The sequence below is a fragment of the Crocuta crocuta genome, unplaced genomic scaffold (genome assembly GCF_008692635.1).
Source record: "Crocuta crocuta isolate KB4526 unplaced genomic scaffold, BGI_CrCroc_1.0 scaffold429, whole genome shotgun sequence".
NCBI classification, from domain to species: domain Eukaryota; kingdom Metazoa; phylum Chordata; class Mammalia; order Carnivora; family Hyaenidae; genus Crocuta; species Crocuta crocuta.
In genome coordinates, this window is record NW_027527381.1 from 836,274 (window position 1) to 864,095 (window position 27,822).

At 35.7% G+C, this 27,822-nt stretch overlaps 1 protein-coding gene across 1 annotated transcript in view; it reads right to left on the bottom strand.

Moving 5' to 3' along the window:
* LOC144238404 (putative ATP-dependent RNA helicase DDX60) overlaps positions 1–27,822 on the bottom strand; it is a 100,775-nt gene that overhangs the window by 18,311 nt on the left and 54,642 nt on the right. The window contains exons 23-32 of the mRNA XM_077772231.1: positions 26,399–26,503; positions 25,708–25,836; positions 24,260–24,384; positions 19,913–20,071; positions 17,035–17,182; positions 15,308–15,460; positions 12,996–13,100; positions 6,531–6,731; positions 1,074–1,178; positions 643–784 (exon numbers count right to left, since the gene is read on the bottom strand). Coding sequence (XP_077628357.1) covers positions 643–784; positions 1,074–1,178; positions 6,531–6,731; positions 12,996–13,100; positions 15,308–15,460; positions 17,035–17,182; positions 19,913–20,071; positions 24,260–24,384; positions 25,708–25,836; positions 26,399–26,503 — 1,372 coding nt within the window. The remainder of the gene's footprint in view (positions 1–642; positions 785–1,073; positions 1,179–6,530; positions 6,732–12,995; positions 13,101–15,307; positions 15,461–17,034; positions 17,183–19,912; positions 20,072–24,259; positions 24,385–25,707; positions 25,837–26,398; positions 26,504–27,822) is intronic.

Here is a 27,822-nt window from a genome sequence, read left to right on the forward strand (position 1 = left end):
TTAAGCACAAATAGGAAAACATTTCTTTTAGAAACACTGTTTAAAAGTTCATGGTTTAATTATAAAAATCAAAAAGTTTTTAATAAAAAATGTGTTAAATGGAGTATTAGGTGGAAATTAAAACAGAATTCACAAAAAATTTATATGATATTGGCAAAAATATATTTTGGGGAAAGCAAAATTCTAGATTATGCAATTAAAGTAATATCAGTTATTTAAATATACTATATAGTTATAGTCTAAGAAAATATGATTGGAAGAAAATATTCACAAACACTAATGGTGAATATCCTATTTAACATGATACTTTCCTATATCCTTTTTCTATGATGAGCACATATAACACTGAATTAGAAAATATTTATTAAAAAACCATATATTACTTAATATGTTCTGAATCCTGGAGTCCAGAAATGACTAACATTCATAAGAAATTAACATTTTAAAATGAGCGTCACAAAATATGGCTGTCTCCCATACAATTAGTAGGTATATACAACTTCATTTTATCTAATTTGGTATGTCTAAATTATCTAAATATTAACTTCTGTTTTTGTTGTAGAAAAAAATATTCCTGAAGTCCTGGCTTCATATAGTCTCTGTTGCTTTTTTCAGATTATATACACAAAATATCAAGCTTACCTTTCATAGTTGGCTGACAGAGATTATGGAAAAGGCCTTTTACAAGAAAACTGACAAACACAAGATTAGAAGGCTCATGATAATGCAAATGTGATACAAGTCCAGCAAACCCCAACGGTTTACCTTCTTGATCTAAATAGCCCTAAAGAAAAAACATAATTTATTAGTTTGAGTCAACTCACTACATACATGCATTGATAACTAACTGATTAAGTACTAGTTTAAAACAGTACTTAATGCCAATATAAGAGAGATTGGTAATCATTACCTGGCCCAGTTTTGATAATTATTATCAAGTATAAGAAATATTAGTCAATGGATATGACCTTCTAAAGACTATAACTAATTCAGCATGATAAAAAATAAAGATAGTACCATTCCTTTGGAAAAAAACAAAGCAAAATAAAAACAAAAACAAAGAACATTCATACCTGTTTCATAAGAAACTGTAAAGAAAACAAGAAGTAAAGTTTTAACATCTCCGTGACTCTGGGTTGTTTGAAGGACAGCAACGAATGCTTTAGCACTGACAGCACCTTGAAAGAATAATAATTTACACTGTTTTAGATATATGAAATCCATTTGTAGATATTAATATGGGTATATTGTAATTCAATTCTTTTTTTTCTCTATATTATGATGTGTTCACATCTCAAAAAACTTTTTTGTCTGGTGAGAGACTGCTCCTCCCAGTGCTGGCTAATTTCTAAAGATAATAACAATTTGCATAAAAGCATGCCTATCTTATGCAAACCAACCAATCTCAAGTTTATGCCCCTGGTTGGGGCGCCTGGGTGGCTTAGTCGGTTAAGCGTCCGACTTTCGCTTAGGTCATGATCTCGCGGTTCGTGGGTTCGAGCCCCACGTCTGGCTCTGTGCTGACTGCCAGCTCAGAGCCTGGAGCCTGTTTCAGAGTCTGTGACTCCCTCTCTCTCTGACCCTCCCCTGCTCACGCTGTCTCTCTCTCTCTCTCTCTCTCTCCTAGAAATAAATAAAAACATTAAAAAATTAAAAAAAAAAAAGTTTATCCCCCTGGCTACTTCCTTCACTAACTCGCATCCACCTAGCCAATATTTCTTGTGTCCTAAATCATGCCAGGGCCGGGTACCAGGCAACAAGAGGCTACCTGTACCGCCCAAAACCCACTGGAATTATTCAAACTAGCCAATGCTAAACTGTTTATCCTGCCCTGTCTTGCTTTTCCTATAGAAATAATTTCTAATTATTTTATTATTTATTGTTTTCATCTGTTTTCTCTATATTTCTCACTGAAATGTAACTACCCTATGGCTAAAGATGTTTGTCTTGATTTCTGGTACAGACATTTATTTATTTATTTACTTATTTAGTTTTGATGCTTATTTATTTCTGAGAGGCAGAGAGAAAAAGAGCATGAGAGGGTAAGGGATAGAGAGAGAGGGAGACACAGAATCTGAAGCAGGCTCCAGGCTCTGAACTGTAAGCACAGAGCCTGACACAGGGCTTGAACCCACGTCTTTCTAATAAAAACAGTCACCTAAACCTTCCTGCTGCTCCTATCCTCTGCCTCCTGACCAACCTGCTGTCTTTAGTACAGAGTCCTGCATAGAGTGCTGGGGCTCCTGTTGCTAACACTTACAATACTTCTTTTCCTGAGCTCCACCTCTGACTCCTCTTATCGCTGCACCTGACTGACCAGCAAATAAAAGAATAAAAAACAACAAGATAGATATTACCCATATCTATTATACCATACAGATACCAGCAATATATAAGACTCCGTCACATTCCATATTGTTTGTTTGCCATCTTCTGGCATGGTACATCCTTCCTTTATTTAATAACCAGATCAAACAGAATCATCAGAAATGAAACATATTGCCAAATAATCTGATAATAAATGTGAATCCAGTTTAAGAGCTTATAGCTCTTGGTTTGTTCTGCAAGAAAACAAGATATGCTATGGCACGTCCTGCAGTATTGTTGCAAAAATAATGGAACTATACTGATTAAAACCAGAGTAATAAAAATATTGCTTGACTTCCAACATAAAACAGCACTAAGGTAGCAGTGCAGATATCTTTTATCCACCCACTAAAATGCCTATGAGGTTCCAACAAAAGGAAAACTTCCCAACATCACCACAATGTCACCCTGGCTACCATTAGGCCTGAGAGCTTATAGAACCTAGGAAGAATCAGTACTCATAGTCCACTGTATGGCCAGTGGACTATGTGATAAGAAGGTGGCGGGACATAGAGATGAGAGAAAGAAGGGAGAAAGGAAGGGAGGTATAGTGGACATGATCTTTACTTTAGGGTGATTCTTTCTGAGGATGCCAAAAATGTCCTTTCTGCAACCTCTTCTCTCTGATGCTCTACATTTAGAATGAGATGGCAATAGCAAGAAAACAGCAGAGGAGCAAGAGGGTGAGCAATTCATGATGGTTCACTGTAACCATAGAGATGTAGACACATAACTAAAGTCTGATTCAGATAGTAAGGACTGGTAGCAATGCATAATGTAGTTTGTAGTGGTGAATGACATCCACGTGATCAATGTGGCAGTGAGACTGGCAGAAATAGATCAATAAAATTTCAGTCCAGGAAAGCTATATAAGTTAAAAATCTACTGACACTTGGGCCAAAAGCTATTCATCAAGCGTCAGATTTAAAAGGGTATTTGGGGGTGCGTGGGTGGCTGAGTCAGTTAAGCAGCCAATTTTTTATTTCACTTCAGGTCATGATCTCACAGCAGTGAGATCTCACAGTGGTGAGATCAGAGATGTGGGGCTCTACACTGGGCATGGAGCCTACTTAAGATTCTCTTCTCCCTCTTCTTCTGCCCCTACCCTGCTCATGCTCTAAATTAATTAATTAATTAATTAGTAGGTATGTGAATAGCATTTGGGTGGCCAGAAAGAAGTCAGAGTAAAATCATACATTGTATTCCTTGGCAATCCAGAAGATTTAAACAAATGCACCTGCATTCAAAAGTGAAAAACTCACAACAGATCAACCCTATAAATAAACTGATCATCTTCCTAAAATTATTCAGTCATGTTCACAATATTTATTAAATGTCTGCACCAGGCAGGGCACCTGGGTGGCTTAGTCAGTTAAGCATCTGACTTTGGCTCAGGTCATGATCTCATGGTTTGTGGGTTCAAGCCCCATGTCAGGCTCTGGCTGACAGCTCAGAGCCTGGAGCCTGCTTCAGATTATATGTCTCCCTCTCTCTCTGCGTCTCCCCCACACATGCTCTTTCTCTCTCTCTCTCTCAAAAATAAATAAGCATTAAAAATAAATAAATAAATGTCTGCACCAGAAATTAAAACAAACATCTTTAGCCATAGGTGGGTTACATTTCAGTGAGAAATATAGAGGAAACAAATAAAAACATGAGAGAGAGAGAGAGAGAGAGAGAGAGATTTGATTTTATATAAAGAATGATATATACTATATGTAAGTGAATAAGATCACAGTGGAACAGACAGGAGATACATTTACAATTTAGAAGGAATGGTAACAGTAGTCTTCACTGAGAATAATGTTAGAACAAAAACTTGAATAAGGTAAAGGAGGGAGGCTATGCACACAAAGCCATGGACCTTAGACTATAACGTGCCTGAAATATCCATGGAGCAGTAGTGGGCTCATTTCAGGGGTTGGAGGGCGAAAAAAGTTAGTTCAACAAGAAAATCAGGGACCACTTTCTGCAAAACCATCAGAAAAACACTGGTTCTTACTCCTAACATAAAAAAGAAAAAACAAAACTAAAAAAAAACAAAACAAAAGGATAAAGAAAAAATAGTAGACCTACAAAAATTGTTTTCTTTATGCAGCAACAACATTTTTTGAAAAATTATTTGGCATCCTCAATGGATGTCCTAAGATAAGACTGCTACAAGACAAGGCACAACAGCCTAAGATAAACGGACAATTATAAACTGACATTTAAAAAATTAATATTTCATTAAAATGTGAAAGAGTGATATAAGAAATGGTGAAGAATTTCAGGAGACCTAAAATTCCAGTAGCAGACTTAATATCCACATGTGTATTACTTAAGAGCAGAACTGAAACTCTGGAGAGCAGCATTATCAATGTGAAAGATAAATTTCACATGATTTCTCATAATGAAGGAAAACATAGCAATAGAGAACTAAAAAAGGATTTTTGATTTAAAAATTAAAGCTTTTCCTGGAAAAAAATGAACAAATTAAAATCGAAGCAAATATCAAATTTAAGAAATCTCTTTTGAGTTCCAAAAATACTTGAGCATTGCACAATGCAAATGTATTTAACATTATTGAATTGTACACTTGAAAATGGTTAATTAAGATGATACATTTTATGTTATTTGTATTTTACCACAACTTAAAAAATCTGAACATGAAGGGGAGCCAGGGTTGCTCAGTCAGTTAAGCATCCAACTCTTGGTTCTGGCTCAGGGCATGAATTTCGGGTTCATGAGTTTGTGCCCTGCATTGGGCTCCATGCTGACAGTGCAGAGCCTGCTTGGGATTCTGTCTCCATTGCTCTCTGTCCCTCCCCTGCTCACTTTGTATCCTTCTTTCTCAAATTAAATAAATAAACACTAAAATTTTTAAAAATCTGAGCATAAAGTTTCAAAGCGCTTAGCATTTAATAACAAAAACCTCAGTGTGAACACTGATTCACAGAACAGAAAATCCTAGGGAAAAGAATTTGAAATATAAGGACTTTTTAAAAATATTCACATAATTATATAGATAGAAAAAAATCAAACTATAAGAAAACAGGAAATGGCATGGCTCCACTAGGGAAGACTAAAAGAACCTACTTCTTTGTAACAGTAAATGCCAGAAGAAAAGAAGGTATCTTAGTTTGATGTGATGAGTAAAGAGAATATTCTAAGAATTTTATGTCCATATTTGAGCCTTTTATGTGTAAAGATTAGCTAGATCTTCTCAAATATGCTAAGGCAAAGAAAATAAACCAATTCAAGTAACTTTATAAAAAATATTTTTAAAAGCTTACTAAAAGATGTATTTTTCTTTCCTATACAGAGGTAAAAATTAAGAAGGCAGAAATGGAGAAACTTTGATCTAAAATGATAGATGTCTGCTTGGTAAGACCATCAACAACACAGGAGCCAACTCATCAGAAAAGTCCTGAAGAAACCCTCACATTGACAAACACTGTCTGATTTCATTGGGCATATACAATACAAGAACAAGGAAGAGTGGGCTTCTTTAACAGTGCATCTTCATAAGGATGAAAACAAAATTGGTTTAATTATGTATTTTAAATCTCTCATTGTGGGACTGGACTTAAAATATTTATCTGAGCAAATAAACTTCAGGAAAAGTTTACAGCTGTATTCTGAAGTCCAATGAAATATACCAGTGTTTGAAAACCAAATGCATACCTATGCCAAAATACCAAAATGATCATATCACTTACTGTCTTTGGATAATGAAACCTTTTCTTTCTTTCAGCCTTTTGCATTATCTAAATATTCTTTGATGACATTTTGGTACTATTTTTTTTTACAAAAGAAACCCACTTTTTTTATGAAATGACAACAAATCCTGTTCCTTTTGAAAACCAGAATCTAAGCCAGATCTTTTAAGATCTATAGTCAGCACTCTCAACTACTAAAGGATAATGCTGATCACATATGAAAAAGGTAGTCTTTAATTCCATATGTCCATCCAGCCAATATTTCTATAATTGATAGAGGAGACAAACAAAACTAATTATTATCCTTCCACTCCACCCCCATCCTTATACTATTTAAGACACTGAAAAACAAAAAACTGATGAAACAGAAAAGTTACTGCTACAGACTTCTAAAAAGAGCAAACTCACTCACAGCCCAGCTAGTAATGAAGACTCTACCTCAGAAAATGTCAAGCACGGTACCTTTGCCTTAGCATCCTCTGGGTCATCTCCCTTGGAAGCCAGAAGCAGGAGTCGCACGACCAGAGTTATGCTGAGAGGAAACTGTCCTCTCAGTTCAGGAACTTTGGATTTAATGAGTTTTTCTATTTTGGGCAATGGAATATCATAGAAATATACATCTCCCAACAGGTCTTGACCTCGTCTTCCGGCACGTCCAGACATCTGGAAACAGAAGAGAATTACAAAGTAAAACTTCCCTGAAGAGTTAATATGGTGGAGTAGGTGGAGGACCCTGAGCCTGTCTCATCCCTTAAACACAGCTAGATCAACATCAAATCACTCTGAACACCTAGGAGATCAATCTGAGGATTAAGAGAACAATCTGCATAATTTGAGAGAGAGAACATGGCAGGTGCACAGCAAGGAGAGGTGAATTGAGGCAAAGAAAAGCTGTGGTGCCACAGAGAGGAGGGAGACCTTTTAATGGAGGAAAAGAGACGATAGAGAGCAGAGAGTATCAGGTTCACAAAAGAAATACACTACCCCTGAAAAGTAGCTAGAGAGAAAGAGTGGGAAAGAAAACAAGGGTGAAAAAACACACACACACACAGGAGTGCAGGAGCAAACTGTCCCCCAAAACCATTGACATTAAAAAAAAAAGAGAGGGTTTCAATGCCACTATAAACAGCAGAGCACAGAGTCTGAAGTTTTGGAGGTCAGTACCTGCTGGTGCTCCAGCAAGGAAGCAGGGTAAAGCCCAGGGCACAGGGAGATGTGATTTCCCTGCATGGAGCGCATTTGGTAGAGGTGATACAGCCTCTTCATGGGCAGAAGATCTGGTGGGTGCCATTGAGCTGCCCCATCACCGGTATAGGAACAAAGACACTGGCTAAAGGTGGCAAACCCTGGCATCAGCTGTGTGTTGTAATTCACCATAAACTTCGAGATGCTGCTGATATGTGGTTATGCAACTGTTTTATGGGATAAGCCATGCCTGGCCACAGCACACTATTAGCACAGGTCAAGCCCCAGAAGTCTCTGAAGTGTATGGTTTTGAAACACAGCCACACCTGAGATAAAACACAGGAAAGCTGCACCACCTGACAGGTGGACATCTCAGACACAGGGTGAAGGTAGGGATCTGATGGAAACTGGAGACACAGGAGGGATGATTGTTTCTGTGTCTGGGAGGGCATGAACTTCCCACTCCAGAAACTAGAGAATGGGGCAAAGCCATTTTCACAAACAACCCACTAGCACTGATTGACTTCAGTGAGCTAAACAGAGCCACTGAGTGGAGAATGGAGGTGTTACACCAAGCCCCACCGCTGCACCCTTCAGACATATCTCCACTAAGGAATCGACCTGAGAATTAGAGCGGCAGGCCCTTCCCCAAGAAGACCAATAATGATCCAATAAAAAGATATATAGTAGGAGAATGAATTTTAAAAAAGAAGACCAATCTATATGCTGCCTACTGGAGACCCATTTTAGATGAAAGACATTGGCAAATTGAAAGTGAAGGGATGGAGAACTATCTATCAGGCTAATAGATGCCAAAATAAAGCTAGAGTAGCCATACTTATAACAGACAAACTAGATTTTAAAGCAAAGACTGTAACAAGAGATGAAGAATGGTATTATATCATAATTAAGGGGTCTGTACACTAAGAAGATCTAACAATTATAAATTCTATGCTCTCAATGTGGTAGTACCCAAATATGCCAATCAATTAAAAACAAACATAAAATCATTGACAATAATACCATAATAGTAGGGGACTTTGCACTCCACCTACAGCAATGAATAGATTATCTAAGCAGAAAATCAACAAGGAAACAATGGCTTTGGATGACACACTGGTCCAGATGGATCTAACAGATATATTCAGAACATTCCATCCTAAAACAGCAGAATACAAGTTCTTTTTGAGTGCACATGTAACATTCTTCAGAATAGATCACATACAGGTCACAAATCAGCCTCAACAAGTATAAAAAGACTGAGATCATACCATGCATATTTTCAGACCACAATGCTTTGAAACTTGAACTCAACCACAAGAAAAAATTTGGAAAGACACAAATACATGGAGATTAAAGAACATCCTACTAAGGAATGAATGGGTTAACCAGAAAATTAAAGAGGAAATTAAAAAGTATATGGAAGCAAATGAAAATAAAATCATGACATCTAAAATCTTTAGGATACAGCAAAGGCAGTCCTGTGAGGGAAGTATATTGCAATACAAGTCTACCTCAAGAAGTAAGAAAGCCTCAAATACACAACCTAACCTTACACCCAAAGAAGCTAGAAAAGGAACATCAAATAAAGTCTAAAGTTAGCAGAAGAATGGAAATAATAAAGACTAGAGCCAAAATAAATGATACAGAAACAAACAAACAAACAAAAAATGAGTAGAACAGATCAATGAAACTAAGAACTGATTATTCAAAAGAATTAATAAAATTGATTATCCCCTAGCTAGACTTAGCAGATAGAAGAAAGGACCCAAATAAGTAAAATCACAAATGAAATGTGAGACATCACAACCAACACTACAGAAATACAAACAATTATAAGATAGTACTATGAAAAATAATATGCTCACTAACTGGGCAATCTAGAAAAATGACTAAATTCCTAGAAACATGCAAACTACAAAATCTGAAACAGAAAGAAGTAAAACAGACCCATAACAGCAAAGAAATTGAAACAGTAATCAAAAACCTCCAAACAAAACTCTAGGGCCAGATAGTTTCCCAGGAAAATTCTACCAGCCGACATTTAAAGAAGAGTTAATACCTAATCTTCTCAAACTGTTCCAAAAAATTAAAATGGAAGGAAAACTTCCAACCTCATTCTACGAGGCCAGTATTACCTTGATTCCAAAACCAAAGACTCCACTGAGAAGGGGAATTACAGGCCAATATCCCTGATAAACAGGGATGCCAAAATTCTCAACAAGATACTAGCAAATCAAATCCAACACCACACGAAAAGAATTATCACCAAGATCAAGTGGGATTTATTTCTGGGCCTCAGGGGTGCTTCAATATTCACAAATCAATCAATATGATATACCACATTAATAAAAGAAAGGATAAGAACCATATGATCCTCTCAACAGATGCAGAAAAAGCATTTGACAAAATACAGCATCAATTCTTTTTTTTTAAAGCATCCATTCTTGATAAAAACACTCAACAAAGTAGGTATAGATGTAAAATACATCAACATCATAAAGGCCAGATATGAAAGACCTATGGGTAATATCTTCAATGGAGAAAAACTCAGAGCCTTTCCCCTACAGTCAGGAATAAGACAAAGATGTTCACTCTAACCATTACTATTTAACATAGTACTAGAAGTCTTAGCCTCAGCAATCAGACAACCAAAAGAAATAAAAGGCATCCAAATTGGCAGGGAAGATGTCAAATTTTCATTATTTGTAGATGACATGATGCTCTATGTAGAAAGCTGAAAGTCCACCAAAAAATTGCTAGAACTAATACATGAATTCAGCAAAGTCACAGATATAAAACCAACATACAGATTTCTGTTGCATTTCTATACACCAATAACAAAGCAACAGAAAAAGAAATTAAGGAATTTATCCCATTTGCAATTGCACCAAAAACAATTAGATACCTAGGAATAAACCTAACCAAAGAGGTAAAATATCTATACTCTGATAACTATATAGAACACTTATGAAAGAAACTGAAGAGGATACAAAAAAATGGGAAAGCATTCCATGCTCATGGATTGGAAGAACAAATATTGTTAAAATGTCTATACACTTTATGCAATCTACGTATTTAATCCAATCCCCATCAAAATCACTGCCAGCACTTTTCACAGAGTTAGAACAATCCTAAAATTTTTATGGAACCACAAATGACCCTGAAGAGCCAAAGCAATCCTGAAAAAGAAAAACAAAACTGGAGGCATCACAAATCTGGATTTTAAGCTATATTATAAACTGTAGTCATTAAGACATCATGGTTCTGGCACAAAAACAGACACATAGATCAATGGAACAGAATAGAAAATACAGAAATAGATCCACAACTATATGGTCAAAGGAGGAACCCTCTTGCACTGCTGGTGGGAATGCACACTGGTGCAGCCATTCTGGAGAACAGTATGAAGGTTTCTCCAAAAGTTAAAAATAGAACTACTCCATGATCCAGCAATGCACTACTAGGTATTTACCCAAAGGATACAAAAATACAGATTTGAAGGGGTACAAGCATATATACCAGCATGATCAACAATAGCCAAAATATGGAAAGAGCCTGTGTCCATCAACTGATGAATGGATAAAGAAGATGTGGTATACATATACAATGGAATATTACTTAGCCATCAAAAAAATGATATTGTGTCATTTGCAACCATGTGGATGGAGCTAGAATATATTAATGTTAATGAAATAAGTCAGTCAGAGAACAACAAATACCATATGGTTTCACTCACATGTGGAATTTAAGAAACAAAACAGATGAACATAGGGAAAAGGAAACCAAAAAATGGGAGAAGGAAACAAACCATGAAAAACTTAAAGATAGAGAACAAACTGAGGATAATGAACGGATGGGGGATGGACTAAATGAGTGATGGGTATTAATGAGAGATCTTGTTATGATGAGCAGCAGGTGATTAATCTTTGACTTCTACTCCTGAAAATAATGTTGCACTATATGTTAACTAACGAATTTAAATAAAAATTTAAAAAGAAAAAAAAAACCTTGTGAAAAAATAAAAGTAAAATTTCCCCCAAATACTTTGTCCATCATAGTGTACATGGAGCCAGACTAAGTAAACTGTGCATAGGTCCAAACATTAAATAAAGCAAAACTAAAATCCAACTGTTTGGCACCTAGGAAATTTACCAAGGATAAGATACAGCTGAGAATAGGACATTTATCGTTATTATATACTTATTTCATGCCAAAAATTGTGCTAGATATTTGTATCATGATATATAGTTCACTTATTGCTGAACTAATTATACCTATTCTCTCCTATCCCACATTTCCTCCCTTGTTCCTTTCTCATGCACCAGTGTGTTGAGCTACAAATCACCATAAAAATTGTGCACAAGTTGAGAAAATACATGAATAAGATAAAATTCAGAAATGCTACTTATGAAAAGCAAGGACAAACTCTTAATAGAAGTTATATTAATTCTCATATATTAAGTGCTTAGAATGTGCTAAATCCTTTGTACATTTTTTATACAGACCTCACAAAAATCATACGAGGTAAATATGATCATTAACTCCATTTTATAGTATAGAAATAGGGACACGGGAAATAGAAGAAACTTGCTATAGTTAAACACCAGAGAGTGAAAGGTCCTGAACTCACACCCTGGTAATCTGACTCCCAAGTTCAATGTCTGAAATATTATAACACACTTGCTCCAGAAGCCTAATTCTGTGATTCCCAAAGATAATGGGGGAGAGGAGAGCTTATGCAGAATATAGGAGCAGGAGAGGAAATCAGGAGGGCAGGGGTAGGGGTTGATAAAGTGGTGGGAATAACAGGGGTATTATGTTAGGTAGGAACAAGGTCTGTAGGGAAATAGGAAGTAAGAGGAAAAACTTGAATATTGGCCAATATATCCAAATTTGATGCCACTAGCAGAAATAATCATTAGATGTTCTTAGTGTGGAAGCCGTATAAAGACAAACTATACTATGTGTGGGACATAGGAGAGTAAGGAGAATTGAAAATCTAGAGAACTGTTTTAATAATACTAGGGCTGGGTGATCTCATGGTTTGTGAGATTGAGCCCCATGTCACTCTATGGAGCTCTGTGTCAGGCTCTGTACTATAGTGAGGAGGCTGCTTGGGATTCTCTCTCCCCACTCTCTCTGCCCCTTCCCCACTCTTTCTCTCTCTCTCAAAATAAATAAGTAAACATTTAAAAAATAATAATACAAGGCCAAGAATGTATGATGAGAGATTGTGAAAACAGAAATTGCAAGGCAAAAATCAAATACCACTACATATAGGACAACAGTGAAATGGGCCTGGTAATAGATTGTGTATTGGGAGCAAAGAAGAGAGAAGTATTAACTCCAAAGTGCAAAATCATGTGCACAGGAAATGAATAAGTAAATGTTTATCTGGCACCTTTGATGTGTATCTTTTGTACAAATTACTTCATTTAAATTTTACAAATGCCGTGGGATAGTAATTATTACCCCTATTTTTGAAATAGGAAAACAGGATCAGGCAGGTCAGATATCTCACCTAAGGTTGCATTTCTGGTTAGTGATGACCACACAATCCCAAGTGCATGTGCCTTCCCTTCCAGCACAGCTAAAAATGACAGCCAGGCATGAATGAATGTCAAGGAGTGCTGGCACACAAATTGCAATATGTTTGTAAACTAACAGCTCACATTTTGTTTTATTATTTTATGGTCATATTTTCATGATGCAATAGTGAGTGTATACATATTGAAATACCTGTCTGTAATTTAAAGCATCCAGATAGACTGAGTTTTGAGCAAAAACCACAGATTTACAAGGCATGTTGATTCCTAAAGCAAGTGTTCCAGTAGCTGTTACCACCTAGAGAGAGAAAAAAACAACTGTCATAAAATAGCACTTCACAAGAATGTCATATAGTTACTGAAACTCTTTGAACTTCAGCTGAACCATAGTGGGAACATGGGATTCTCTCAAGTGAACCAAGTGATTAGAGATACTAGTCACATTAGTATTCTTGTCATTTCACAAACACATCCAGTACATTCTCAACCAAGGACCATACCAGTCTCTGCTCTACACATAGTACTCTCCCAAATATTTATTTATTTGTTCAGTTCTATGTTCAAAGTCAAAGAGAAATTTCTGGACTACCACATCCAAAATATCCACCCCCCACTATCCTACATTATTTCTCCTCATAGCATTAATGAGTAATAGTATAATAGTAATAGTATTTGTTTATTTGCCCTATACCAGACTCCAAGTCCTAGTCACCATTATGTCCCCATACCGAGAAGAGTATATGACAGGTAGTAGCAATGGTTCAGTAACTATTTCTTAATAAGGACTCAAATAGGAATTTTTTTACAGGCAGGGTAATAATAATAATAATACTTTCACAAACCCACTTCTGGGCAATTGCCTACTTCATCCACTATAATTTATTTGTGAATGTTATTTCTTTGGAATTAACATATTTTATAATAATACCAAAACGAAGTTTCATTTTTCCCTCTAATGTCAACCTTGAAGACTGACTAATAAAGGGTAGGGTAAATTTTAAAGTTTCTTAAATGATCAAGTTTTGCTCATTTTTTCATATACTGTTGGGTATTTTTTTATGATTGAGAGACAGAGCATGAGCATGGGAAAGGCGACGGGGTGGGGTGGGGCAGGAGACACGGAATCTGCAGTAGGCTCCAGGCTCTGAGCTGTCAGCACTGAGCCCGACGTGGGGCTCAAACTAACAAATGCAAGATCATGACCTGAGCCAAAGTCTGACGCCCATTCAACTGAACCACCCAGGCGCTCCTAATGTTGGGTTTTTTAATGGCCTTCTTTTTCTCTTTACACTGATTGCCATATATGCTATGGTTTATTTTTAATATTTAAGCATATGGAATAATTTTCTCTAATTCTTCTGTAACTGAATATATCTGTGACAATGACAAACACCATTTATTAACTCTTTTTCTAAAGTTCTTCAATAAAAACAAAAGTGGGAAAAGTAAGAACATTAAATTTCTACTGTAACTAGAATAAATACCTTTTAAAAAATGGGTTCTCTGTAACAAAGCTATTCACTATTTCCATAGTGCCTTTTCTAGAGTGATCCAATGATATAGTTTTGTTTTTATCCAGATTAAAAAATTACCCTTTAATTTTTCTCAACATTTAGTTCAAGATTAAAAGATACTCCTTAGAGTAGTACTCTCTCACTCTCTCCTCTCAAACCTTCTTCTCTTGCTTTCTCTGTCTGTCTCCCTTTCTCTCACTCTCTGTGTCTCTGTGACTCTGTGTCTCTGTCTTTCTCACACACACACACAAATGTAATATACATGGTACAAAAAATTTAATATGGATAATTTCTAAAACTCAGGGGCTATTTTTAAATATTACCCAAGATATAAACTAAGAAATTATATAAATCCTCCTTGTGGATTTATCCAGACTATCCCCATGCATCTTCATGCAACATGCTAAATAAAACATAATAAGGTTTTATTATGTTTTCAAGCTATTTACAGTAATCTTCCTCTTGTCCATTATTAGTGATAGTACAGACAGCATTTAAGAGTGACTCATTTAGGAATGATTCATTGCCAAATTATACAATGGGGCACTGAGGAAGCAATACATTCCTGGTCTTCTTTTGGCTACTAAATTGAGAAAAGATTTGGACAAATTCCTATCATAAGTATCCCCCAAGCCCATGAAAGAATGTCTGTAGCCAAAATTATATGAACAGCTGACAAAATTCCCTAGATATTAGAAATGAAAAAGCAAGGAGTTGTTCCAAGGTCATAATAGGTATTCTTCGTTAGAGAAATATTTAGAAAAGTATCTGTTTAGGGAATATTTTAATCTCTTGAAAAAGAGAAAAGTTAATGATAAACTGCAAACCCCCTCCCTCAGTTAAATGAGATGGAAGAATATGCAGTAACATTATGGGCTACTTAAAAAAAGACATAATTAGATGAGAAAAAAGTGGTCATTTTCCACTTTTCATGGACATTCACTTTCATATAGACATAGCTTCATTTTTCAGAAAGAAAACATTTACCTACCCTAATAAATCCTTTCCTAAAAAGAATCTCTACTAACTGTTTTTCTTTGAAGCTTAAAGAGCTGTGATGATATCCAATACCCCTTCTTGCCAAATCCTTCAGGTCTGCACCTTTTCTTGTGAATTTTACTCGATCGAACACCATCTGCAAAGTCTGAAAGAAGCAAAAGCATTAGGGATTTGATCATTTCTTATCTAAGTTTAATTTAAATAAAAATAAATATTTAAATGAAACTAACAGTCATACTATGCAATCATTTGACCAAACAAAGCAACGGCTTAAAATGGACTCTACGCAAGTACAAAGAACACTTTACAGCAGCAGCAGTAACTATAGGAAATATTCCGAAATTGTTGAACAGACTGTCTCTCACTGTCTCACCCCACTACAGGGGTGAAAAGTCCCGACAACACGGTGATAAAACACTGTGTGAGGTGTGAGTGCATGACCTGAAGTTGGCTGGTTCTCCAAGGGAGCCTTGCAAGCTCTCCCCAGGGAGAAAGAGAAACTTCTCCAGGAAGGTAGGGCAGGTTTCACACTCTCACTGTAAATCCATCACAAATGGCCTTAAAAATAACCATTCCCTAAGCAGGAAATCCACTTGTGTAGAGTTATATGTACAAAGATAAACACTACTTATGAGAGGGAGAAAAAAGAAAAAAGAAACAAAAAACAAAAACAAAAACAAACCCAAGGGTCCAAAACCCCAGACACTTCAGTTGTATAGTCATCCATGCAATGGAATATTAAGGAGGAATTCAAATGATTATGTAAATTCATGGTTATTAAAAAGGAAGAAACTATGAAGTTTACCAAAAAAAATGGATATAATCGAACTCTGTGTGGGGACACCTGGGTGGCTCAGTTGGTTAAACATCTAACTTTTGGTTTTGGCTCAGGTCATAATCTCATGGTTTCATGGGTTCAAGTTCCATGTTGGGCTCTGCACTGACAGTGCAGAGCCTGCTTGGGATTCTCTGTCTCCCCCTCTCTCTGCCCCTCCCCACTCACCCTGTCTCTGTCTCTCTAAAAATAAATAAATCAACAACAACAACAAAAAGAACTGTGTGTGTGTGTGTGTGTGTGTGTGTGTGTGTATGTGTGTGTGTGTGTGCATGTGCGCATGTGTATACTCACAAATGAAAGGTTCATCTGCAAGGTATGTGATTACTTCTGACTGATGACATTGCTTTTATTGTTATACCAATTTGTATTTTCAGATTCATTTACCTTAAGCATGAATTATTTGCATTAAAAAAAGTTTTAAGGAAAAAATGATATACCACTTTTAGATATATCAATGTCTTTTTGGTGGTATGTTTTAACTAGAATACAGAAAGCTTCTGATTTTGACAAAGTCTGTGTGCATTATCTAAAGAGTATTGAACCATATGTACCCAAATATTCAAATGAAGCATGTGGGATTGAAGTCTAGAATTCGGGCTGCGAATAAGCCTTTCTGTGAAAGATAAAATAATAATAGGCAGATATTCTCAGAGGTTAATTGTTAACAAACAAGAGACAATCTATAAATCCTGATCTTATCCTTTTTAGACATTCTCTGCAGAGTCCTCAAGAGTTATGTGTAACTGGAAGGTTACACACAGAGATTTCTATTCTAGTAGAGATTGCACTTAGTTATTACATTCAACACTGTCTATAACTGAGAAATAGCAGCTGATGAGTGAAATCATTTCCTGGAGGAGTCTTTCATTCTAAGAGCTGACCTCTTCGTCTATCGCTTTTTGATTAGCATAGGTACAGTCCTGAGGGATTTCCATGTTCTTCTCTAAAGTTCTGAGTAGATTATTATGTTCAGCTTCATTTATTAGCCTTTGATCCATTTTTCTGGGATTTCTCTGGCTTTTCTCTTCTCTGTGCATAAAAATAAATTTGAAGCAATGAATAGTCAGAGTTGCATACCATAGTGAGCCCAAGACTTCCCAGACCCCCTCATCACCCAGACATTCACTCCTATATACATCTGTACTATTGTGACTCAAACTTCCTCCTCTAAGGCACTTTCTCATTAGCCTCTGGGCCTTGCAATCCCTTAGCAAAAAATTTCTCTGTGTATCCATATTTTCCCTGAATGTTCCCTTACCTTCTGTTCTCCCCAGATGACCTTGATTCTCCTTGCTAAACTGGTGATCATTTTCTCTTTCTCACCTTTCATTACACTAGGCTTGGAGGTAACACAGGTATCCCCCTTGCTCCACATTGCCAATTTCAGGCCATTCTCCTTCCTTTCTTGTGGTAGAGGCTATAAGCACTCTGAGTTTGGTTGCTAAGGAAGGGATTTCAGTTACACGGTTCCCTGGAGAATTGTTCTCAACTGACAAGAGCTTCCTGGAAATGTCTATGAGGTTACAACCTCTCCTTGGAGTGAGAAAGTTGCCCATAGCCAGTAATTATATTTCCCCGAAGTACAAAAATCAGACACCTTGACCCAAATCAGGCCAACTTTGTGTTGCTCTCAGATCTCCCTGTTGGACCAGTTTCAGGCAATGTTGCAGCAAAACCCAGATCTATGCATGTTTTCTTCACTTTCCCTTTTTCTGCTTCCTTCACTTTCTTACAGGTCCTCACGAGCTCAACCTTTCAATAAATCACTTACACAGATATCCTCATTTCAGAGTGCATCACTAGGGAATCTTGCCTAAGACATGGCTGCAACAGACTGTATTATCCATTACCTCTCAAAGTAACAGCCTTTTACAGATACCCAGGTCACTTATCCTTTCTTCTGTTGTTTTCAGTTTTCCTCTGAACTGCGACTATAAGACAACTCCAGATATGAGAAGGTGAGCTCACGTGTATCCCATCACTAAGAGTTCTCACTTCCAACTAACATGACCCTTAACTCAAGGATATAACTATAGAAAGCACTGGCCCTAATGTTTGCAGAGCATGAGACAGAGTACTAACAGAGGCCCACATATTGTGATTTAACTACTTATAAGTTTTAAATCAAGGTAACTAGCTATCAAATAAAATATATTCTCTCCTCCTACCTTAACAAATATCCATAACAATGTGGAATTTAAAAGGGAGAGAATGAGCTTCAGGTGGCCAAGCCTCCTAAGATCCACTGACTCCTAATATTATTGGAATAGATGCAAATAGAGGAGGACCAGAGTAGTACTCTCCAAAACACAAGGCCCAAGGCAGGGCCCCTTCTCACTCTCCACATAATGATAGTACTGAACAAAGTTTTAAAACATTCTCTATATTTTCATAGTGTGAATTGTTGGTCACTAATCCAATTTGAAATGATGGCTCTGAGTGCCCTGAAGAAAAGTTGTCTACTACTACTAATTATAATAGGAAAAAGACAAGTGAAAATAACTGTAATATACTATTATAATAATTGATCTACTAAATATTAAAAGTGTAGTAAGAACACAGAAAATAGAGTACTGAATCAACTAGGGAGTTAGGGTAAGATTCAGAGAAGAGATAGCAAAATTATGAGTGTAAGCTCTGGGGGCAATCAGAAAGGAGTACACTTAGGTAGACAAGTCAGATCATGGAAAAACACAGAGGTAGAAGAACAGGTCATGGAAGGAGAACCAAAAATACAGAATATTGTTGGAGGTGAGTGGTAGGAAGTAAAACTGGAAAAGTTAGGGCAAAACCTAAAACCTGTTGGCATACCAACAACAGCCAAAAAATTTAGACTTTATCACCTAAGCAAGGAAGAAAGAATATTGAACTTGGAATAATTTAATCAATTTGAGGGTTAACAAGAGCCATTGTTAGCTATACTGGAGAGGAGTGAACTCTAAGGTTCTGGAGTCTAAAAAGAAGACTGCAATCATTCAAGGAAGACATAATAAGCATCTAAACCAGGCAGCAACTAAAATGAAGAGAATAATAGGGAGAGAATCTTGGACCTAGAGTTGTCAAGATAATATATGAGAACAAGAAAGAGTAGTCAAAATTAAATTTCTACCAGGGCAACTGGTTGGCTCAGTCAGTTAAGCACCCAACTTCAGCCCAAGGTCATGATCTCACAATCTGTGAGTTTGAGCCTCACGTCAAGCTCTGTGCTGACAGCTCAGAGCCTGGAGCCTGCTTCAGACTCTGTGTCTCCTTCTCTCTCTCTGTCCCTTCCCCCCTCATGCTCTGTCTCTCTCTGTCTCTGAAAAATGAATAAACCTTAATAAATTTTAAAAAAAAGGTCTACCAAGCATAAAATTGGCATTTGAATCCATTCTAAAATTCATTCTATGTTCACCTATGTGACTGTGATGGTAAATCATTGACACCTCCATGTTGTGAACCAAGACAACGTGTGTTAATTTTGTCCTAAGAACTGAGAGTTGGAGTCGCATATGCTTAGTCTGAGAGATGATTATACCAGGCACATAAACTACCTATATTCATAGGCTGTGGTCCCACCTCTCTGAAGTCCTAAACGAGACTCATCTATGCAACTGAGGAATATGTATATAAATATCATGGTCACTTATCTTCGTCCGATTTACAATTATGTCCAAGCAATAATTAGAACTTCTTTGTCGCACATTCAAAGTATGTTTCTGACTGGACTTGTGAAGTATTTTAATCTTTTAACCACTAATTTTTTAGTTAAATACTTACATTGCCTTTTGTTTCTCGATGGATTTTGTAACTTTTCGAAGTTTGTTAGTCAAGTCATGGAATTCTTTATCAGCTTTGGGAGGCCTTTTTTCCTCTTGCTTTAGCTCCAGGAAAGTTCTCACACTTAAAGCCCTCCCTTCTACATCTCCTAAGCGGAATCTACAAACAAATGAAAAGACCCCTTGCCTTGAAAACAATATCATATCAAGATTCAAATCATATTTCCATCTACCATGAATTCCACTAGTCTTTAGATCTGCCTTTTAGCAGAATCAAAGGCCCTTAGCATTATGTAAATATATATAAATTCAGATTTCACAAATCTTTTGTGAATTTTAGAGACTCCTTTATTTTTCTTTGTTTTTTCTTCCAGTTTTATTGAAATATAATTGACATGTAACATCGTATAAGTTTAAGATGTTCAACATGATGATTTGATACAAATGGATATCACAAAGTAATTACCACAATAAGGTTAGTTAATACACCCATTATTTCACATAGTTATCTTTTGTGTGTTAGAGTGGTGAGAAGATTTAAGATCTACTCTTTTAGGCACTCTAAAGTATACAATACAGTATTGTTAGCTATAGTCACCATGGTGTACATTAGATCCCCAGAACTTAATCATATTATAACAGTTTGTACCCTATGACCAACATCTCTTCATTTCTCTCACCTCTGTGTCCTCCTGAGTCCCCAGAAACCACCAATCTACTCTCTGTTTGTATGTGTTCAGTTTTTTTAGATTCTATATATACAGTGAGATCATACAGTAAAAATTTGCTCTTAGGCAGGAATGGAGACAATCTTGGGCTCTCACTCTAACCTTCTGGATCGTGGCTACTTTTTCCAGAAACCAGATAAATCTCAGATGTTGCTGGCCTTTCCAATCCAGAGATGTTTCCAGGGTCTGGGCTTTATACCTTTGAAATGTAAATACCCAGGGACCCAGTGGTCCAGACTTCCTGCTACTGTAAGACTTATACTAGAGACTTAGTCTAGGTTGTAACCATTTGGCCCTTTCAGACCTGATATATTAACTAGGAAAATAGGTAAAAAACCAAATTTTCATGGTATGTGAAAAAAAATATGTTTCTAGGGGAAGTAAAATTTTAAAAAATTCCTTATCTTTACATCACATGCATTTCCCTGAGTCTGGAAGCTAGGACTTTTGATAAGAAGACTGAAACATTCATGGAAGTTTTAATCAACTCACAATAATTTATTGGCAAAATGCTGTGGCTGGGAGTAACCAATAGCCTTCATTACTATACTAACCACAGCTTCTTATAGCAAATCATAAGTTGGGACTACACAATAAAGCTTTCTAGATATAAATTGTGAGGCAAAGAGCTTTTCTAAAGTCTTTAAAGAGAGGAAATCTTGTTAGCTACTGAAAAGCAAATAAATTGGCATACTGGTGAAGTAAGGATTTAAAAAATGGCAGTCTATGCCACAAGGCAGGAAATTGTATATAGTAAACAATGAAACAATAAGGTTAGTAAACACTTATACCTGCTTATTTTCAGACACTACTCTAAGTGTCTCAAATATATTAACCCATTTTGTACTCACAATCATCCTATGAGGAAAGCACTCTCATTATCCCTATTTCACAGATGAGAAAATGGATACATAAGTGATCTGCCAAGATTCCACAGCTTGCGTGTGGCAGAGTCTGGCCTCCAAGTCCATGTTCTTAACTATGCAATCATGTTGCTTCTCTTTTATATTAATGCAACTTACTTGATCTAGGTGTACATCTGTATGAAATGGCATCTTTTTCATCACAGTACTTCATTGTGAAAAATCTACATCACTTGGAAATAATTTTTCCTCTTAAATCTCTCTGATAACCTATTTGGAATGAATGTGCTCAAGACTGGACATCAGCTAATAATACTGTGTAGTGCTGCACTTAGGACTTTCATAATTTATTTGTATTTAATTCTCACCCCAACTCTCTGCATCCCTATTTTTATCACTTTCTTTTGCAAATGAGGATACTAAGGCTCAAAGTCATTAAGTAGCTATTTAGAAGTGCCATACTAATTGAGAGCAGAGGTAGGATCCAGACCTGAGCCTGACTACTAAATGCATGTTTTAAGCACACTGATATTGTCATTAACACTGAACACGCTTCAGACATCTTTTTTCTAGAAACCAGACTAGAGAGGTTGACAGGTACAACTATTATCTGAAAAGCTCTTAGATGCATAGACTGAGCCCTAAAGTATCCTGATTTGTTGATATGGAGCTACTAAGGAGTAAAATCAAACTGTATAAGACCAAGAATTTTCATAGTAGGTTTTGTAAAGAGCCCAAAATTCCACAGATATGCCAAGATTCAATTCCTCAAGCACAATTAAAACTATGATGTTTTTGTGAAATATTTTCCTTTTTTTAAGCATTGATGGATTTTAATGAATCAAAATAAAATGTAAATGTTTAACAAAAGATAGCATAGACAAAGTTAATGGGCAGGTGATAGACTCAGAGGAGATAATTGCCAAATTAGTAACTGACAAAGAATTAATGAGGATTCCTGAAAAACAGAAAAAGAAAGCTGCAAAACCCAAAGGAAAAATTATTCTAATAGCACATGAGCAAAAACTTGAAAGACTACATACTTGAAGAAAACGCTCAAAGTCAATGCTGATCAGAGTAATGCAAATTACAACAGTAGCAAGACATGCTTTCACATAATCAGAATGGCAACAATTAGAAAAGCCAATCCCACAAACTTGTGATGATAAGTCACAATGAGACCCTCATAAACTACTGACAGGACATAAGCTAAGAAACCACAGTAGAAAAAAGTCATGTTACATTTAACCCATTAGTTTGTCCATACTACAAAATATAATGATTGTGCTCCTAGGCATAGGTTCCAAAGAAGCTTTTACAGGTACACAAAACGCTATGGTTTCTATTGTACACTGCTCTTTATATTTTTTAATTGCGGTACAATTAACATACAATATAATATTAATTTCAGGTATATAACACAATGATTCAATATTTGCATATACTATGAAATGATCACAATAAGTTTAGTTAATATCTGTTACCATACATAGTCACAGAATTTGTTTACTTCTGATAAGAACTTTTAAGAACTAATCTCTTAGCAACCTTCAAATATGCAATACAGTATTATTAACTATAGTAGCTATGCTGTACATTACATCTCCATAGCTTATTATATATCTGGAAGTTTCTTACTCTTGACTCCCTTCACATATTAGGTGAAAATATTTACTTTTTTTGTTTTAAGTACGTATGTGTACATGAACAATAAATACAGTTATTTTTGGATATCTATTTCACAGTTAGGCTTCCAGAAATATTCCAGATGCACAGAACTGTGTTTGTTTCTAACTGAAATCTGTAGCCACACTCTAAAGTAAAGTAGATGAGCTCTGTAACTTCTTGGTAGTTTGAAAATTTTTTTTTCTTGTCCCAATAATAAAGGTAAAAGGAACAAGTATACTATAATCTCCAAAAGTTACAAACACAACCATACATTTAATTATCATTATTATTTTAAATATATATCACCAATAATGATTAACTACTATATGTCTATGTGTAAACAAGTTTAATTAAACTTTGCCACTTAAGCAAGATTATGTTGCCTTATTTACTATACATTTATTTATTCATTTATTCACTTACATCTGTGGCCTCTTTAAAGCTTCCATGGCTTAAAGAAGTCTGAAATTGTCTAAAACAAATAAAGCATTTTATTCTGATCCCAAACTATGTGATCAAAGTCCATCTAGGATACAGAATGTTATCCAATTAATGAATATATTTTGGTATAACTTATACTTCAGCAAAACTGGAAGAGTACATTCAATTTAAGCTATTTCATGCTACAGCATGAAAATTTAGCAAGTTGGTAGTGTCTCGAAGTTACAGTTCTCATAACTATAAATTAAAAACAATAAAATACCCCATGAATAAAGATGTTAACATACAGTAAGGCTACTTTAATTGTATGTGGGATATTTGTGTGCGTAAACATTCGATATTTTGCAAAGAACCTCATTATTTACTGGAAACTTATAAGACCTACATAAAAATATAATAGTTTATAGTTAAAAGATCAGAAAAAAATGGAGTAGAAAATTATTTAAAGATGGCAATTTGTAATGACACAAGTAAAAAAAAATTTCAAGAACTGAATTAGAAAGATGCTAAATATGCATTTGATAACAAATGAGCACCAAAAACAGTAATGAATAGCTTATTAAAACAGTGAATTTTATAACTTTCCTCAACTTAAAAGACTAATCCTGATAAATTATAAACAAAAGCAAATTAAATCAGATGACTTACAAAAAAAATAATGCCGGTAACTTTCCCATTTTCCTTAGCTTTTCAACGAGCCGTGGAAACATTCTTACCATGTTTCCTGAACTAAAAACTGAATCAGGACTAAGTTTCCTCAGAACCATTTTGGCCTGTAGCAATGAATAACAAATTTTATTAGTTTTAAATGCTGCATAATAAAAAAAGGAATTACTACTTTCGGCTAAAATATTTTCATAGTTGTCTAATCTACATTTCTGTGCTTATTTAATATAAAATATAATAACAAAATAATTATAAAATAAAAATTTTATAAATTTTAAAATTTATAAATTTTATAAGGTTTTAGAATGCACTAAAAAAACAACACCAACAAGAAGAAGAATATATATAGAGAGATATGGATATATCGATATATATATCCACACATATATGCAATTTAACATACAGTTAAGTAAGTTGACACAAACCAGTCAGAAAGAGGTTGTTGAGTAAATGATACTAGTCCCACCATGACTGAAGGTAGGGTAAACCAGTTTCTCTCTATGTCATGTATAAAAATCACTTTCAAATACATTTTGAATGTTTTTAAGTGACAAAATAAATGGAAGGAAATGGAAGTTAATTATGTTTCTGAATGGGAGATGTTCTAAGTCAAAATGTAATGTAAAAAACTCACATGGGAAAAGTCTAATATATGTCACTCCCCAGAATCAGAAACCACAATGTGTAACAATAAAACCAACTTCAAAATATGAAGACCATCTTCAACTTACTTAATATAAATATGCAAAACTTATATGATCCCAAGTTAAAGTTTTAGTATAAAAATAGTTTCTACAAGTTGAAATAAAAATCATAAAAGAATAAAATTACAATTGGGATGCCTGGGTGGTTCAGTCAGGTAAGCATCCGTTCTTGATTTTTGGCTCAGGTCATAATCTCACTGTTGGTGAGATCAAGCCACACGTCGGGCTCTGTTTTGACAGCATGGAGACTGCTTGGTATTCTCCCCCTGTCTTTCTCCTCCTCCCCCACTCTCTCACTCTCTCAAAATAAATAAACAAACTTAAAAAAAATCCCAAGACAGGAAAAGACAAAGGAGTAAAGACATCTTCTCATCTACATGTGATTTCAATTTCTCTCCTGTCAAGACATGAAGAACACTGACTGTGGACAGTTGACACCTCTGTTCTTACCTATTATAACACCAAACAGAAATTCCTGGCCTTCTGGTACGTGTTTTAGAAAGCACAAAGTATTAAACAAAGACCAATTTCCTTTTCCTATTTCTATTCTATCTCAGAGTCACTAGACTTCCAGTTCAACTTAAAATCCTAAAATGGAAATTGAAGACTAAAACAATAGTAGTAGTAGTAGTAGTAGTAGTAGTAGTAGTAGTAGTAGTAATTACAACATGGCAACTCAAAAAAACAAGGAATATACTGTTTTGCCAAAAAACATGTGATAATTACCTCCTCAGCATGGCCATTTTTAATCCAACTGGTGAATTCTGCCTTTAAGCTCTCTTCATATTTTCTAGCGTCCAACTTTTTAATGACTATTTTATTCTTAAAATGAATGGATTTCTCTGGATCCAACTCCTTGGAAAGAAATGCCACAAAATTAAATAAAATCATGCAAGAAAATCCAAAGATGTTTCTCAATTATGCATTTTACTAACAAAACTACAAGCTTCTTGAGAGTACAGACTATTCAATGTCTTTTTATTCCCCCAAAGTTTCCAGTACATAAACCTAACAGAACGGATAAACTCTTCAAAAGAACAAATGCAGAGCAAAACCAGGTTGAAGATAAAAACAGACAGCAACTAGGGTATAAAGACAGAAGGGAGCACAATGAGAGAAGATGAAGGAATATGAATCCAAGATGTAAAAGGAAACTATGGTATTGTAGCATCCCAGAAATTGAAAGAAGAAATATTTTCAGGAATTCAGTGGCACTGTACCTCCATTAAAGTAACACACAAAATATTAGGAAGAAGAATGTCTGAGAAGGGGCAATTTTATTTTGGAGAATGTATGGATGATTTTTAAAAATTAGATGCACATGACCAGAAAGGGTGAGACTTTATCTTCCTGAACAGCAATGTTACCATCCACTATAATAAAATTAATGCAGATTAATTGTGTAATTATTACTTACCTGGGCCCTGGGCCAGCTTTCCCAGAACTGAAACATGGTATCATAAAGCTGGATGGTTTCTCGAGGGGAGAGGGTAAGGTCAGAAGGGAATCCATACTTTTCAATCTACATTTAAAATAAAATTAAAAATTTTGATATTCTTTTCTTATATTTATTTTATCTTATCTTCTGTCTTTTGCCTTGTGAACCTGTATAAAACCTCTGAACATGAGAGACTATAGTTTAGGACTAAAACTTTATTCTGTTTTTGTTTTTGTTTATTTATTTATTTATTTCTGAGAGAGAGAGACAGCGTGAGCAGGAGAGGGTCAGGGAGAGAGGGAGACACAGAATCTGAAACAGGCTCCAGACTCTGAGCTAGCCATCAGCACAGAGCCTGACGTGGGGCTCTAACCCACGAACCTTGTGATCATGACCTGAGCCGTCGGACACTTAGCCAACTGAGCCACCCAGACGCCCCAACTTTATTCTGTTTTTGAAACAGGAACTACACTGGACTATTGAACTGGGCAAAGCCATAGGACTGAAGACAGGACTGGTGCATGTGCATTCTTGATAGAAACTGGGCACTCTGAAAAAGAGATTTCCCTAGTAACTGACATGATGCATTCAGAAAACCAGTAAGTTATAAAATTCAATCACATCTTCCAATCATAATTTTTGGAAAACAACTTGCATAAGTTTCCTGATACTTCTAGTATGATAAGGAAAGGTAGGATAAAATAGGCAGAGAGGAAACAATTAGGACCTGAAGAACCAGGGTGGGAGAAAACACATATTTTGGAACAATCCCAGGAGCGTCTGACCACTGCAAAACCTCTCAGGCATAAGGTTCCTTTTAAGACTGTAACAGACCCTACTTACTCCCCTTCAGGTTTCCTTCAGGAATTTGACAAAAGACCTAACTAAAAACAAGTAGTAGACCATAAAATGTATAACCTGAAAGGAATGATATGGCCATNCATGAGACAAGGAACCTGAGGAATTGAAGTAAAAAATCCTGCAACATCAGAACTTGCTAATAGACCCCTGGCATTTACTTTTCAATGGGACAAAATCTGTGCTTCGCAGTATGCAATTCTAAGACCCCAAATAAATACTTTTGCTTTATTTTAATTCTTCCTCTTTTTTTTTCATTCAGCAGCCTCAAAGTCACTGTCATGAACCCAAAGACTTTGAAAACAGCACTAAACTAAAATGTTCAAATGATGGTCAGTGAAACATGCAAACAAAATACAAACCAAGAGTGTGCTTGATTTACCAAAATTGGGGAAAAAATAAAAACACCAAAAAGTGGGCTTATCGTTTCCCAAACCTTTTCATTGGGTTAATTCTCTATAAACTGCATCCACACTTCAAATCAGAGTACTGGGAAGCTAAAAGATTGGTGGGTTGTTTAGACAAGAAAACAACCTGTACCCTGG